The sequence below is a fragment of the Stegostoma tigrinum genome, chromosome 30 (genome assembly GCF_030684315.1).
Source record: "Stegostoma tigrinum isolate sSteTig4 chromosome 30, sSteTig4.hap1, whole genome shotgun sequence".
NCBI classification, from domain to species: domain Eukaryota; kingdom Metazoa; phylum Chordata; class Chondrichthyes; order Orectolobiformes; family Stegostomatidae; genus Stegostoma; species Stegostoma tigrinum.
In genome coordinates this window covers 44,736,453-44,751,854 of record NC_081383.1, presented here as the reverse complement: position 1 = coordinate 44,751,854, position 15,402 = coordinate 44,736,453, and the positions used below count along the sequence as shown (strand labels likewise).

At 41.6% G+C, this 15,402-nt stretch overlaps 1 protein-coding gene across 2 annotated transcripts in view; it reads left to right on the top strand.

Moving 5' to 3' along the window:
• LOC125465674 (scaffold attachment factor B1-like) overlaps positions 1 to 15,402 on the top strand; it is a 104,509-nt gene that overhangs the window by 52,611 nt on the left and 36,496 nt on the right. For both annotated transcript variants that reach the window (XM_059638433.1, XM_059638432.1), the window contains 4 exons: positions 2,772 to 3,231; positions 3,729 to 3,775; positions 7,261 to 7,358; positions 14,053 to 14,202. In XM_059638433.1, the coding sequence (XP_059494416.1) occupies positions 2,772 to 3,231; positions 3,729 to 3,775; positions 7,261 to 7,358; positions 14,053 to 14,202 (755 nt within the window). The remainder of the gene's footprint in view (positions 1 to 2,771; positions 3,232 to 3,728; positions 3,776 to 7,260; positions 7,359 to 14,052; positions 14,203 to 15,402) is intronic.

The window sequence follows — 15,402 nt, the reverse complement described above, 5'->3', positions numbered from 1 at the left end:
CATGGGAAGTGCAGGGTTACAGGGACAGGGTAGGGGCGTGCATCTGCATGGGATGGTCTTCAGAGGGTTAGTGGTGATTTGATGGACCGAATAGCCTGCTTCCACACTGGAGGGATTCTGTTATCATCTCTCCCTCTTCAATCCTTAATTAATAGAGCTACACCGCCACCCTTTTTATACTTGTCTCTGTCCTACAGTTCCTACAGCCCAGAGTGTTGACTTGATAGTCCTGCCCTTCCACAACCATGTTTCTCTAATTGCAACAATATCATGCTTCCAAGTGTCAGTCCACACCATTAGCTCATCAGTCTTATCTATTACACTCCTAGCATTAAAGACCATACAGCCTTGCCTTACTCTCTTGATTTAACATAACTGAATTGCTGTGACTCGCTTTCTTTGCTGTAGCTGATGTCTGTTTTATCGATATCCTGTGTACTCTCCCCCTGCCAGACTAGTAAACTCCTCTCAACAGCACTAACAGCACTTCTCAAAACTCGCTAGCACTAACTAACCTACCTGCATGATGTTGGCCCCAGTGTGATTTAGATGCAGACCGTCCTGTTTGTACATGTCCTACCTTCCCCAAAAACTGTCCCAGTGATCCAAATCTCTCCCTCTTGCACCAGCAGTTGAGCTATGCATTCATCTGCCAAATCTTCCTGTTCCTGTACTTGCTAGCACGTGGCACTGAGGAGACCACTGAGGTCATGTTTTTTAATCTATTGCTTAGTTCCCTGAATTGTTGATGCAAGACCTCATTCCTCGCTTTGCCCGTATCTTTGGCCCCAACAGGTTATACTGTTGTATTTCACCCTCCCCTTTCAGGATGCACTGTGGCCGTTCAGTGACCTCCCTAATCCTGGCATGAGGGAGGCGCGCGCACTCCTGGAGCGATGTCTTCAGCCGCAGAAACATTTGTCTGCTTCCTTGACTATAGAATCTCCTATCACTATTGCTCTTTCTTTCTTCTTTCTACCCTACAACCGCGCATGCCCCCAAAAAAACCCACTACCACTACACCCACACAGATATTTATGTGCTGAATCTTGGCTCTGATTGCTTCAAGGTACCAGCATTCTCAGCTTCCAAAATTAAATACCAGCTAGTGAGTGGGTCCCCTGGGGACTCCTGCACTACCTGCTTGATCTTTCTGGACTGTCTGATGTTCACCCATTCCCTTTTCTCTTCTGGACTCTTGAGCTGTAGTGTGACTACTTCAGTTACGTGCTGTCCGTGTAACTTTCAGCCTCACAAAGTGCCTCAATGTTTCCAATCGTTGCTCAAACTCCAAGACCTGGAGCTCCGACTTCTGTAGCTGGGACCACTCCCTGCACATGTGGTCATCTGGGATACTGGCAGCATCCAGCACTCCACACGTATGGCAAGCTACATATTCCACTCGACTGGCCTCTCCTAAATTTAACACTTAATGCATTAGGCGAGAATTGTTTGACTTATTTTGTTAGACTTCCCATTCCATCACTAAGGTAATGAAAAGATTAACTGTAACTAAGTTCTCACTGCTCTGAATCTGTAGGATAAGAAAACATTAACCAATAATTGTCAGGTGCCCAGTACTCGACAGATTTATTTGATGATGTTGTTTAGGATTTAACAAGTAGTGACATGTGATGCTTAATTCCCTCTCAGATGGCAAATGGAGCTATTGTTTAATGTCACCTCCAGCAATCCAACACACACTTGAGATGACACAGGAGCTTCAGACAGAATTATGTGATTAAGTCTCTGGAATTGGACTTGAATTCAGAATCTCCTGATTCATAGAAAAGAATGCTACCCCACAGAGCCAAATCTGTAACAGGTTTTGGCTACTTCCAGCACCAGAACTTCCATTCTGTGCTTTCCTGAAGATGTGATCAAAATTAGAAGCAAAAGTCCAAATAGAAAATGTCTGGTTAAGAAATTTTGTGACCAGTTGGAGTGGGAAAAACAAAATTGGTACCTTGGTTCTGAGGGACAAGAGAAGTTCATGCCAGTGGTTCAACTTGGCCTGTGGGCTAATTGCAAGGGGAGGAAACTATTGGTAGTGATCATGCTTCAGCCATGGTTTATCCGGACTGTAGTCTTGAGTACCAGAGCAATTTCAAACACTTGACCAGTTGTGCTTTAAGTTACAGATTTGATGGTGTGTAAGTATGCAGAACTGCAAAAACCATACTGAATGGGTAATGATGTTTTGAGAAATCTTATAAAACAGTGAACTAATTTGTTAGCTAACTTATTGGAGGGGTGTTGTTGCATAAGACGATAAGGAAATGATGTGGTTTGAAATCAAATCTTTGCATTTCGTGTGCATGTAGTACTAACGCAAATGGTCTGTTGAAGAACTGAAGAGTTGGGACAGGTAAACCGCAATTGTAAAATGCTGTCATGCATGTTACACGATATATATTGGAGAATCATTTGTTTCATAATGAACTTGTTAGCATAGAAGTAAGGTTTATGAGGAGTTAAAATGTTGAATCTCTGGAACCTCATTCCAGACATTCCGTTTTAGCCAATAGGGATTGAATGTTTTTGAGCCATTTGAAGCACTCCTGTTGACATCTGGAGCAAATATCATGTTACTTTGTGGCCTTATGGATGAATGAGTAGAAAGGAATATCTGTTTCATGATCTTTGATATTCCCTCAGTTTTCCAATCTCCGAATGGATTCGAGGGTAGGGGAACGTAGTAGCTCCACGTGTATTCATGCTATATATGTTGTAATTAAAACTTGTGCTGTTCTATTCCATTAATCCCATAGAAAAGGAGAATGTAGCTGAGAATTCGGGGGAAGCTTATAGTTCAGTTCCCACAGAGGAGAAGCCCCCTGAAGATCCACAGCTATTGATGCAATATATGATTGATATGGATGCCTATCAGAAAGAAGAGGAAAATACAACCCTAACGAAGGGGCAAGTGGAGGACAATGCGTTGGACGTAGATAGTATGATGCATGTGGAAGGACCCAAGAAGGAGGACTATAAACAGCCAGCCAAGGAAATGTTGGACACTGAGAAGATGGATAAAACTGAAAGTATGAGCAAGATGGAAAGTTGCCAGCAGGTGTGTGAGACTGGACAGTCAGAGGCTGAGCATCCTGTGAAAGAACCACAGCCTGGACCCATGGAATGCAAAGACAGTGCAATGAAACCAGAAGATGAAGGTTCTGACAAAGCAGCTAAGAAAGAACCTTCGATTGTAGAGGGCAGTGATCAGAAGAGGTTTGTTGTTTCTTAGTTTTAGACAAGATTTTCATTCATGCTAAGATGATTCCAGTAAACTTGCCTCATGAACTGTCCTGCGCAGTGGTGGTAATTTTAAACCTGATTTATTTTCATTTAAAAGCTATTATATCTTATTCCTGTACCATTAGAGGCTGCTTTTGTTTATTCTTTGCACTCTCCTCCAACCTGCAAAGATGCTTACAAATGGGGATTTTGCTCTGTGTACACTCTTCAGTGATGGTAACAAAATAAAATTGAGGTGGTTCTTTATAGTTTATAGCTGGGTCTGAAGCATCGTTGATGTTTGCTTCTGAAAACCGCATGTTAGTAAGCGTTTCATTCACATTGATGAAGAGCTGTTGGTAGCTAGAATACTGGGTAGGTATTGGAAGGTATCTCCATAGATTGAATAGAAATGCTGCTGTTTCATGACTTTTTTTGCAACTATTTATTAGTTTTTAAATAACTAACAAAATCCACATTTGTGTCTTTAGCTCTGAGGATGCAAACGATTCTAAGAATGTGGCAAATCAAGAGAAAGGTATGTCATAGACCATAAATACAATCTAAGGGTTTTATGATTCTAGCAGGTGGTATTATGAGACAACTCAGATACCAGAACAGAATGTAACTTGATCATAAATCTTAATTTTGCAGTTCGTCACCTTGCTGATTAGACACTGAACGTAGCCACACAAGACTGTCAGGATTTTTTAAACCCAAGAATGTATGCTTAACAGACAAAAAATACTCTCAAAAGAGTCAGCTTAAAAAGGTCTTGACTACAACAACAAATATTCAACCAGTTTCTCATCAGTACTTAATCTGGAGAAATAGTGTTTTATTTGCTGACTGAACTTTCCAGTTTTTCTTCTTGAACTGCTGAAACATCTTTCTTTCCAATTCTGGTGTCCTTGATCCCTTTCCAGTTCTGACAGCTTGAAAACCTGTATGCAACCTCTCACAGCTTGGAGACTTATCAAACAAACTTGCACTTTTGCTATGGTGAAACTGTTTTTCTGCTAGCATGAAGTTGAAACCTGATTTTTCTGAACAGAAATCAAACTGAAGTACTGGTGTTCCAATGTTATTTGTTTTCTGTATGTTTTTTTAAATTCATTCATGGGTTGAGGGCATTGCTGGCCAGGCAGCATTTGTTGCCCATCCCTAATTGCCCAGAGGGCAGTTAAGAGTCAAACACATTGCTGTGTGTCTGGAGTCACATGTAGGCCAGACCAGGCGAGGATGGCAGTTTCCTTCTGTAAAGGATGTTAATGAACCTGATGGGTTTTTCTGACAATCGATGATGGATTCATGGTCACCATAAGACTTAGAGATTTTGTTTGCTTTGAATTCAAATTCCATCATTTGCCATGGCAGGATTCAAACCTGGATCTCTGGATTAACAGCCCAGCGATAATACCACTAGGCCATCACCTCTCCCGTAACTTAACAGTATAAATGCATATCAATTAATTCTACAGGTATATAAATAAAATAAAGATCTGCGGCTGTTGAAATCAAGGACATAAACAAAGTACTTGAGAACCTCACTAGCTCTAGCTGCATTTGGGGAGAGAGAAAGAGTTAACATTTCAAGTTGAGTTTGTCTGATTCCAAGGATGTCTGGCTAGGTACATAAGTTATACACTTTCTTGGAAGTAATATATTAAAACCTACTTCTCCAAATGTCTTCCTGCCCTCTAACTCCATCTATGGTCTGACTTCTTATATTTGTGACAGTGTGTTCTATCCACTTATATTCATCTCCTTTTGACGTAAAGGACATAATCTAATCTGTACCTGTTCATCACATGTTAATTTTCTCTCAGTTGGCACTCAAGTCTCACTGTTTCCAGCTTACTCTTTCTTGAGATGTTGGAGTCTTTGGCAAAGTTAGCTTTTGATCTCCATAGAACCCTAGAATGGTACGGTACAGCAAAGGCTTTTTAAGCATATCGATCTACACAACCAAATATAGCTACCACTACCAACACTCGTCCCTGTATTTCTCTGTATTAGGCTAAGAACCTTGAACTCTATGACACTTCAAGCATTCATCCAGTTACTTTTTAAACAGTGTGAGCTTTCCATCTTCAATTGCCCTCCCAAGCAGTTTGTTCTCGACCCCCCCCGCCCCCCAACCACCACCACCTGGGTGGAAAGGGCTTTCCTCAAATCCCTTCTAAATTGCCTATTCCTTTAAAATTATGTCCCTTTCTTACTGATCCTTTAACTGAGGGGATCAGCTGTTTCCTGTTCACACCTGTTCATACCCCTCATATTCTTATGCTCCTCTACCAGGTACCCCCCCTCAAACTTTTGTGCTCCAAAAAATAACAGAGCTTATCCAGCCTCCCTCTGTAGCTGAAATGCTGTACCTCAGGCAACATCCTGGTGAATCTCCTTTGTGCCCCTTTCAGTACTATAATATCTTTCATATAATGTGATGACCAAACATTGCTCCAGCAGAAGCCTAACCAAATGTCTGTACTGCCCACATAACCTGTGCCGCAACTCATGAAGGTAACGTATCCTGTCACCTTTAGGGATGTGTGGACAAGCATCCCAAGATCACTCTGTTCCTGAGCTCCCTAGTATCTTGACATTTATTGAGTACTCTCTCATCTTGCTCCATCTTCCAAAGCACATCACCTCCTGTTTATCAGGATTAAATTCCACCCGCCATTGATCTGCCCATCTGAATCTTTTATTTTCTCCTGTATCCTAAGACCTTGTTCCTCACTGATAGTCACCCAGCCAAGCTTTGTGTCATCCACAAGCCTACTTATCATCCCTCTCACTTTCTCGTCTACATCATTTATGAATATCACAATAAGAGACCCAGCACTGAGCCCTGTAATATGCCGCGTCAGAGAGCTCCAGTAGTCAACAGCCTTCTACCATCACCTTCTGTTTCCTGTCATAAAGTCAATTTTGGTTACGGCTTGCTAGGTTCGCCTGAATCCCTTGAACTTTTAACTTCTTCACCAGTTTCATATGTGGGACCTCATCAAGGGCCATGCGTAAATCCATGTAAACTACGTCAACTGTCAGACCACATTCATATTTGTTAGGCATGACCTCCCTCTGACAAAGCCTTGCTGACTATCTCTGATCAAAACTTGCCTCTGTCAATGGAGATTAATTTATAGAATCATAGAGTCATACAGAATGGAAACACACCCTTTGGTCCAACTCGCCCATGCTGACCAAGTTTCCCAAACTAAACTAATTTGATTTGCCTGCATTTTTCCCAAAACTCTAAACCTTTCCTATTCATGTACCTGCCCAAATTTGGCATTCGCGCAAGGACGCCATCTCCTTTATTTATAGGAAGACTGAGGTCGTGACCTTGCATTTTCTCTGAATTTAAATCCAATTCCAACTTTATCCTTAACGCTAGTACTTCAATCTGTATCACTGCAGTAGTTTTGTTTTTTAAACAGCATTTTGGAGAGTGGTGGAGGTGGATTTCAAAGGAGAGTTGGGATATATATTTGAAAGTGATAAATTGAGGGCTGCAGAGATGGGAGTGGAGAATGGGACTAGCTGGGTAGATCTGTGGGGAGCTGGACCAGCCATGAGGGGGCGAATGGTTACCTGTTGCATGGTAATATTCTATTATTCTGTAATTTCATGGGTGGATGATTATTAGGTCAGGGCCATGCTCCCATTTTCCTGACACAACTGAGCTTCATGATGTTGATTGATTTGAAGCTCTGGACAGAATTCTGATGCTGTTTTCTGGGCAAATAAAGCACAGCATTCAGTCCTAGGTTTTTGTCTGTCTGAGTGGATGTTTAACATTGTAGAAGATTCCTTCCCTGTATTGTCAATCTTAGATTTCTTTGGTTCAGAAGGAAATGTAGTTGGAGGGAGCAAGCATCTCAAGAATAAAGTATTACAATTTCCGCACAAATATCTTTACGTATGAGGAAAAAATGCCGGTTTTGTACCCTTAAATGTTTTTTAATTATATTTCCTTGCTAAGTAATTGTTAATGAGAATTATTCTGCAATTTAGGAAGAGCAATGGACATTCCAAAGAATCTTTGGGTGAGTGGCCTGTCCTCCACGACAAGAGCAACTGACTTGAAGAACCTCTTCAGTAAATATGGCAAGGTGAGGATGTGTCCTTATCATCTTATTGGGAAAGTGTGGGCTGGAAGAACTATAATTGTATAGTAACAGTTCTGAGGAGGGGTCACTGGACCTGAAACGGTAACTCTGCTTTTTCCTTCAAAAATGCGGCCAGACCTGCTGAGCTTTTCCAGCAACTTTGTTTTTCTCCCTGGTTTACAGCATCTGCAGTTCTTTTGGTTTTTATAATTGTATAGTGTTTTACCATATTCTCAAGATGCCTTAAAGTGGCTGACAACCAGTTGGATGCTATTATGTCTCGTCATTATTTTCTGGCTTCCTTATGTTAGAAGTAATCACACTTTGGTTTTGGAAAGATTACAGGTGTTTGTGTTTATACAGTTGCTTGGTACAAGGACTACTCTGGATTCGTATTCTGTTACTTGTGACAACTCTCCACGATAGCTCTGAATGTTGTCCCCGGAAGACTTGAACACCAGTTGGTCCCTGGCTAATTAACTTGTCTTCACAGACAATATGATAGTGGATAATATATACCCTTTTGAAATGAGGTATTGCGACATAAGCACATGTAGCAACTAATTAGCAACATTTGACAAATGACAAAACAGATGCATGATCATTTCTGAAGAAGGGTCCTAACCTGAATCGTCGACTTCCCGACACCTCTGGCGCTACCTGACCTGCTGTGTTTCTCCAGCTCCACACTGTGTTGTGTCTGCATGATACACTATTCTGGCTTGTATCATTGATAGCCACAGGTGGGGTGCTGGAAGACTGGAGTTTGGCTAACATGGTGCCACTGTTTAAGAAAGGTAGTGAGGAAAGCCGGGGAACTATAGATTGGTGAACCTGACATTGGTGGTGGATGAGTTGTTGGAGGGAATCCTGAGAAGTAGGATTTACATGTATTTGGAAAGGCAAAGACTTGTTAGGGATGGTCAACATGGCTTTGTGCATGGGAGATCTTGTCTCACTAACTTGATTGAGTTTTTTGAAGAAGTAACGAAGAGGATTGATGAAGGCAGAGCAGGAGATGTGATCTGTATGGACTTTGGTGAGGTATTCAACAAGGTTGCTCGTGGTAGACTGGTTAGTAAGGATAGATCACACAGAATAGAGGAAGAACTAGCTATTTGGATATAGAACTGACACTCAAAAGTAAAAAGACAGAGGGTGATGACGGAGGATTGCTTTTCAGACTGGAGGCCTGTGACCAGCGGTGTGCCACAAGGATTGGTGCTGGGTCTGCTGTTTTTCATCATTTATATAAATGATTTGGATGCAGATGTAGAAAATATCAGAAGTAAGTAAGCAAATGACACCAAAATTGGAAGTGTAGTAGACAGCGAAGAAGGTTACCTCAGAGTACAGCAGGATCTTGCTCACATGGGTCATTGGGCCGAGGAGTGGCAGATGGAGTTTAATTTAGATAAATGTGAGGTGCTGTATTTTGGAAAGGCAAATCAGGACTGGTCTTATATACACTTAATGGTAAGGTCCTGGGGAATGTTTCTGAACAAAGATGTTGGCGTGCATGTTCATAACTCCTTGAAAGTGGAGTCACGGGTAGGTAGGATACTGAGGAAGGCATTTGGTATCCTTGCCTTTATTGGTCAGTGCATTGGGTATAGGAGTTGGGAGGTCATCTTGCGGGTGTAGAGGACATTGGTTAGGCCACTATTGGAAAACTGTGTGCAATTCAGGTCTCCCTGCTATAGGAAGGATGTTGTAAATCTTGAAAGGGTCAGAAAAGATTTAAAAGGATGTTGCCAGGGTTGGAGGGTTTGAGCTATAAGGAGAAGTCGAGTCGTCTGGGGCTATTTTCCCTGGAGCGTTGGATGCTGAGGGGTGATCTTAGAGGTTTATAAAATCATGAGGGGCATGGATAGTGTAAATAGATAAGGTCTTTTCTCTGGAGTGGGGAGTCCGAAACTAAGAGGCATAGGTTGAGGTGAGAAGGGAAAGATTTGAAAGGGTTCTGGATGTGAGTTTGCTCGCTGAGCTGGCAGGTTAGTTTTCAGACGTTTCGTCACCATTCTAGGTAACATCATCAGTGAGCCTCCGATGAAGGGCTGGTGTTATGTCCAACTTTCTATTTATCTGGTTAGGTTTCCTTGGGTTGGTGATGTCATCTCCTGTTCTTTTTCTCAGGGGATGGTAGATTGGCTCCAAATCAATGTGTTTGTTGATTGAGTTCCGGTTGGAATGCCATGCTTCTAGGAATTCTCGTGCATGTCTCTGTTTGGCTTGTCCTAGGATGGATGTGTTGTTCCAATCAAAGTGGTGTCCTTCCTCATCTGTATGTAAGGATACAAGTGACAGTGGGTCATGTCGTTTTGTGGCTAGTTGATGTTCATGTATCCTGGTGGCTAGCTTCCTGCCAGTTTGTCCAATGTAGTGTTTGTCACAGTTCTTGCAAGGTATTTTGTAGATGGCGTTCATTTTATTTGTTGTCTGTATAGGGTCTTTTAAGTTCATTAGCTGCTGTTTTAGTGTGTTGCTGGGCTTGTGGGCTACCCTGATGCCAAGAGGTCCGAGTAGTCTGGCAGTCATTTCGGAAATGTCTTTGATGTGGGGAGAGTGGTTATGGTTTCTGAGCCCTTTTTGTCTGTTTGTTTGGGTTTGTTGCTGAGAAATCGGCGGACTGTGTTCATAGGGTACCCGTTCTTTTTGAATACGCTGTATAGGTGATTTTCCTCTGCTCTGCGTAGTTCCTTTGTGCTGCAGTGTGTCGGGGCTCATTGGAATAATGTTCTAATGCAGCTTCGTTTGTGGGTGTTGGGATGGTTGCTCCTGTAGTTCAGTATTTGGTCCAAATACTGAACTACAGGAGCAACCATCCCAACACCCACAAACGAAGCTGCATTAGAACATTATTCCAATGAGCCCCGACACACTGCAGCACAAAGGAACTACGCAGAGCAGAGGAAAATCACCTATACAGCGTATTCAAAAAGAACGGGTACCCTATGAACACAGTCCGCCGATTTCTCAGCAACAAACCCAAACAAACAGACAAAAAGGGCTCAGAAACCATAACCACTCTCCCCACATCAAAGACATTTCCGAAATGACTGCCAGACTACTCGGACCTCTTGGCATCAGGGTAGCCCACAAGCCCAGCAACACACTAAAACAGCAGCTAATGAACTTAAAAGACCCTATACAGACAACAAATAAAATGAACGCCATCTACAAAATACCTTGCAAGAACTGTGACAAACACTACATTGGACAAACTGGCAGGAAGCTAGCCACCAGGATACATGAACATCAACTAGCCACAAAACGACATGACCCACTGTCACTTGTATCCTTACATACAGATGAGGAAGGACACCACTTTGATTGGGACAACACACCCATCCTAGGACAAGCCAAACAGAGACATGCACGAGAATTCCTAGAAGCATGGCATTCCAACCGGAACTCCATCAACAAACACATATTGATTTGGAGCCAATCTACCATCCCCTGAGAAAAAGAACAGGAGATGACATCACCAACCCAAGGAAACCTAACCAGATAAATAGAAAGTTGGACATAACACCAGCCCTTCATCGGAGGCTCACTGATGATGTTACCTAGAATGTTGACGAAACGACTGAAAACTAACCTTTCAGCTCAGCGAGCAAACTCACATCCAGAACCTCAACCTGAGCTACAAATCTTCTCAAAACTCGCTATTTAAAAGGGTCCTAAGGGGTAACTTTCTCATGCAGAGGATATTACATGAATGGAACAAGCTGCCAGAGGAAGTGGGGGAGGCTGGTACAGTTACAACATTTAAAAGGCATTTGGCTGGTATGTGAATAGGAAAGGTTTAGCGGAATATGGGCCAAATGCTGGCAAATTGGACTAGATTTATTTATACATCTGGTTGGCACGGATGGGATGGACTGAAGGGTCTGTTTCCATGCAGTATATCACTATTATTTGTTGGTTTTCGTATGGTGCCTGGAATACCCTATGCCCAGCTGAACAGTTAGTTAAAGAGTGCTTCCAGCAAAAGTGTGCTTTCAGTAAAGCAGTACTTTCTAGGTATGACAGCAAAGCATCAACCTAGCATGTGCTTGCATCCTTAAGTAAGGCTTCAACCACAACTTTCTGAAGCATGAGTGTGTACAGTCCACTGTTAAGCAGATACTTAATGATATCTGTCTATTCACAATCCATCTGAGCTGAAATATCCAAATGAGATGGAAAAGAGGAGAAACGGTATGGCACTGTAGCTGTACAAAATGTTTATTCAAAGATATATTATGTTTAAAATATTATTTTGTAAACACTGCACTTTCAGTAGTGTAGTTTCAATGAGGAATGAACACTGAGAGCTGGCAAGCTGTAAAAGCTGAATGAAAAAACAGGGTGCTGCAGAAACTGAAAAAAAAATAGGAAAGTATGTAGATACCCTGGTCTAGCAGCATGTGCAGAGAGAGAGAGAAAGAGAAGTTATGATTCTCTTGACAATTGAAGAATCTCCCTGTATCTGCGTGGGTTTCTTCCTACAGTCCAAAAGGTGAGCAGTTTAGGTGGATTGGCCCATAGTGTCCAGGATGGATAGGTTAAGTGGATTACCCATGGGAAATGTGGGGTTGCAGCAATGGGAGAGGAACTGTAGCTCTGTGCATGTTATTTCTAGTAGAAAGCTTATCCCCAGAAATGGAGCCAAAGAAGTTGGGAAGGGGAAAAGTGAGAGAAGAATGGCTAATTGGAATGCTGTTCAGAGAGTTGGTATGGATTTGTTGGGCCTGTTTCTACTCAAAGGATTCTATGATGGGTTTTATGACATTGAATGAGGGAGAAAGGGGGAGTGGGGAAGAAAGCGCAAAGTTGGGATATGTTAAAGGATGGGGTATATGAGAGATCAAAGTATATAGAGTAAAAGTCTCCAACCGGATTAGTAATGGCTGTAGAGAATGAAACTAAGCATTGGTCCGGAGTAGAATTTAATAATATAGTCAAGGCCAGCTCAAAGAAACAAAATTAAAAGAACGAAAAGAAGATAACCATATGGGAGTAACAAAAATATTAGTGGAGGACAGAGTTCACGGTCTGAAGTGTTAACCTCATTGTTCAGCTGGAAAACTGTGAAGTACTGCAGTGGAAAAGAAGATGCTGTTCCTCCTGTTGCATTGAGCTTCACTGTCACACTGCAGCAGGCCTAGGCCAGAAATGCAGGCATTAGGGCAAATGAAAAGGCAAGACACCAAAAGTTTGTGGTCAGGCCTGCTGACTGAGTAGATGTGTTATGCAAAACAGTCACACTATTTATCTGAGAATTATCAGAACAGCAGTGATCTCATTGAATGGTGGAGCAGACTTGATGAGCTGAATTGCATGTTTCTGCATTATCTGCTATGTACATATAGAAGAGGGTACACAGAATCCCTATACATGGAAGCAGGCCACTTGGCCCATCATATTCATGCTGACCCTCTCCTGGTCCCTGGCATTATGAGGCAGTAGCCACTGTGCTACCTTAATTGCATTGTGAGTAGTCAATATTGTAGACTAGATTGAAAGTACAAATAAGTTACTGCTTCACCTGGAAGAAATGTTTGGGGCCTTTTGTCAAGGAGAGTGTAAATGACAAGTGTTATATTTCCTATAATTCCACATGGGAAGGGGAATGATACTTTTGGAATACTACCTAGGGAAGGGAGGAGAACATAGTTTGGTGGCAACTGGTGAATATGGTGAACGATGAGCTTTGAATATGATAGCAGATGGAATCGAAAATGAATTCAAGAGGAACGTGTTATGGTTCTGGGAGAAAGGTATGAGATAAGAATAGTGGGAAGTGGGTCAGACTCTGTTGAAGGCTATTAGCTAGAGTGGGGAGGAATTTTTAGGTGAAGAAAAATGGGAGACTTATGTTGGAAGTGGCATTTCTGAAAGAAGCATCATCAGAACAATCTACCCCATTGCAGTCTTTGCAGGATGCAGTGTGAGAAGTGTAGCTCTGAGCATGTTGTTCTCGTAGAAAGTTTATCCCCAGAAGTGGAGACAAAGAAGTTGGGAAAGGGAAAAGTGAGAGATGAATGGCTAATTGGAAAGAAAACTGAATGTAATCCAATATTGTTAGCAATGGTTTTGAAGGACTGCAGTGTATTGTAGGACTGAATTGTGTATTGCTTCTCACTTAGAATCATAGACTCGCGACAATGCAGATAGAGGCCATTTGGCCCACTGAGTCTACATCAACTCTCCAAAGAGCATCCCACCCTATCCCCATAATTCCTCATGTACAAATAGTTAACCCACCTAATCTACACATCTATGAACAATATGGGGCAGTTTAAGATGGTCAGTGCACCTTTGGACTTGTTTCTTAGGGATATGATAAAGTCCCTTTGAGTCATGTTAAAATGAATGGCGGGGGATTTTGCTGTTGAGAACTGTGCAGTAATGTTACAAATAATCTAAACTGGGAAACTGGATACAAGGCAAAATTAAAAGTGAATGCTTTCTTTGATATGGCATTATAAAAATTTAGATTTGTCAAACTTCAGTCTGTATTATTTTAAAATGGGGTTGCAGCTGTATTTGTTTACGTTGGCTGTGTCAACTGTTTAAAGAACTTTGCTATTTGCTTTTCATAAAATATTAACTTGCAGGTAAACATTTACCCAGCCAAAATGACTTGATTTCACAGCATTTCCTTAGAAAATATTGTCAGTGCATCCTGTCTTTGATCATTTTTACACAGGTGATTTGTGCCAAAGTAGTAACTGATGCTCGTAATCCTGGTGCTCGCTGCTATGGATTCATAACGATGTTGACACCGGAAGAGGCAACAGAAAGCATCAATGCCCTGAATCAGTCTGAACTAAATGGACAAACTATCACTGTAGAACTGGTGAGAACAAAGAAATTTCTAAGGGGAACAGCTAACAAGCATATTTAGATTTTCAGACGTTTTGTCACCATTCTAGGTAACATCATCAGTGAGCCTCCGACGAAGCGCTGGTGTTATGTCCCGCTTTCTATCTAATAAATAGAAAGCGGGACATAACACCAGCGCTTCGTCGGAGGCTCACTGATGATGTTACTTAGAATGGTGACGAAACGTCTGAAAACTAACCTTCCAGCTCAGCGAGCAAACTCACATCCAGAACCTCAACCTGAGCTACAAATCTTCTCAAAACTCGCAAGCATATTTAGATTTTTAATTTGCTGCATGTTGTGTGCGGCTTTAAAGAAATTCCTGTATCTCTGTGTGTATGTGATTTCTGGAAAGGCACACACTCTGGTTTTTCACCAGGTTTTCATTTATTCTGGCATCTTCATACACCAGTTCAAATTACTTGAGAGCAAACCAGGTGCTAAATAATCATATAAATCTGCATGTTAACACTTTTTATGCTGAATGATGACCAACATGACTTCCTGTTCCCTGGGCCAATTCTATTGCATCAATTAACTCCCATCTCTTGAATTGAATTGAGTTATCTTTGTTGGCATATGTTTAAAAATTGGGATTTTTGATATTTTCTTTGAAGCTAGCTGAGTTTCTTTTCAGCTTTGTGTACCTCATCTGGAGTTGTAGTTTTAGCCAGTCACTATAATTATCTCATTACAGGCTTGATTTAAGAAAAAAGTTTTATTCAGAAAATTTAGTCAAACGAACAAAATGCTCAGATTTTTTTTGTATCGGTAAGTTTAAATCAAAAAGAATATTGCTGAAATGGAAAGACCCTGCAGAATACTCTTATAAAGGGGGATCTTGGTGTGCTTGTACATGAATCTTGAAAGATCAGCATGCAGGTGCATCAAGTAATTTGGAAACTAAGTGGACCTTTGGCTGTCATTGGAAAGTCTATATCTAGAGTACTGTGATAATGAACTGTGAGGCTGGATGAACACAGCAGGCCCAGCAGCATCTCAGGAGATGCTGCTGGGCCTGCTGTGTTCATCCAGCCTCACATTTCATTATCTTGGATTCTCCAGCATCTGCAGTTCCCATTATCACTGATACAATCTAGAGTACTGTGTACAGTTTTACTCTTACCACATAAGGAGTATAGTAAAAATGAACATTACAGAGACTGCTCATTGG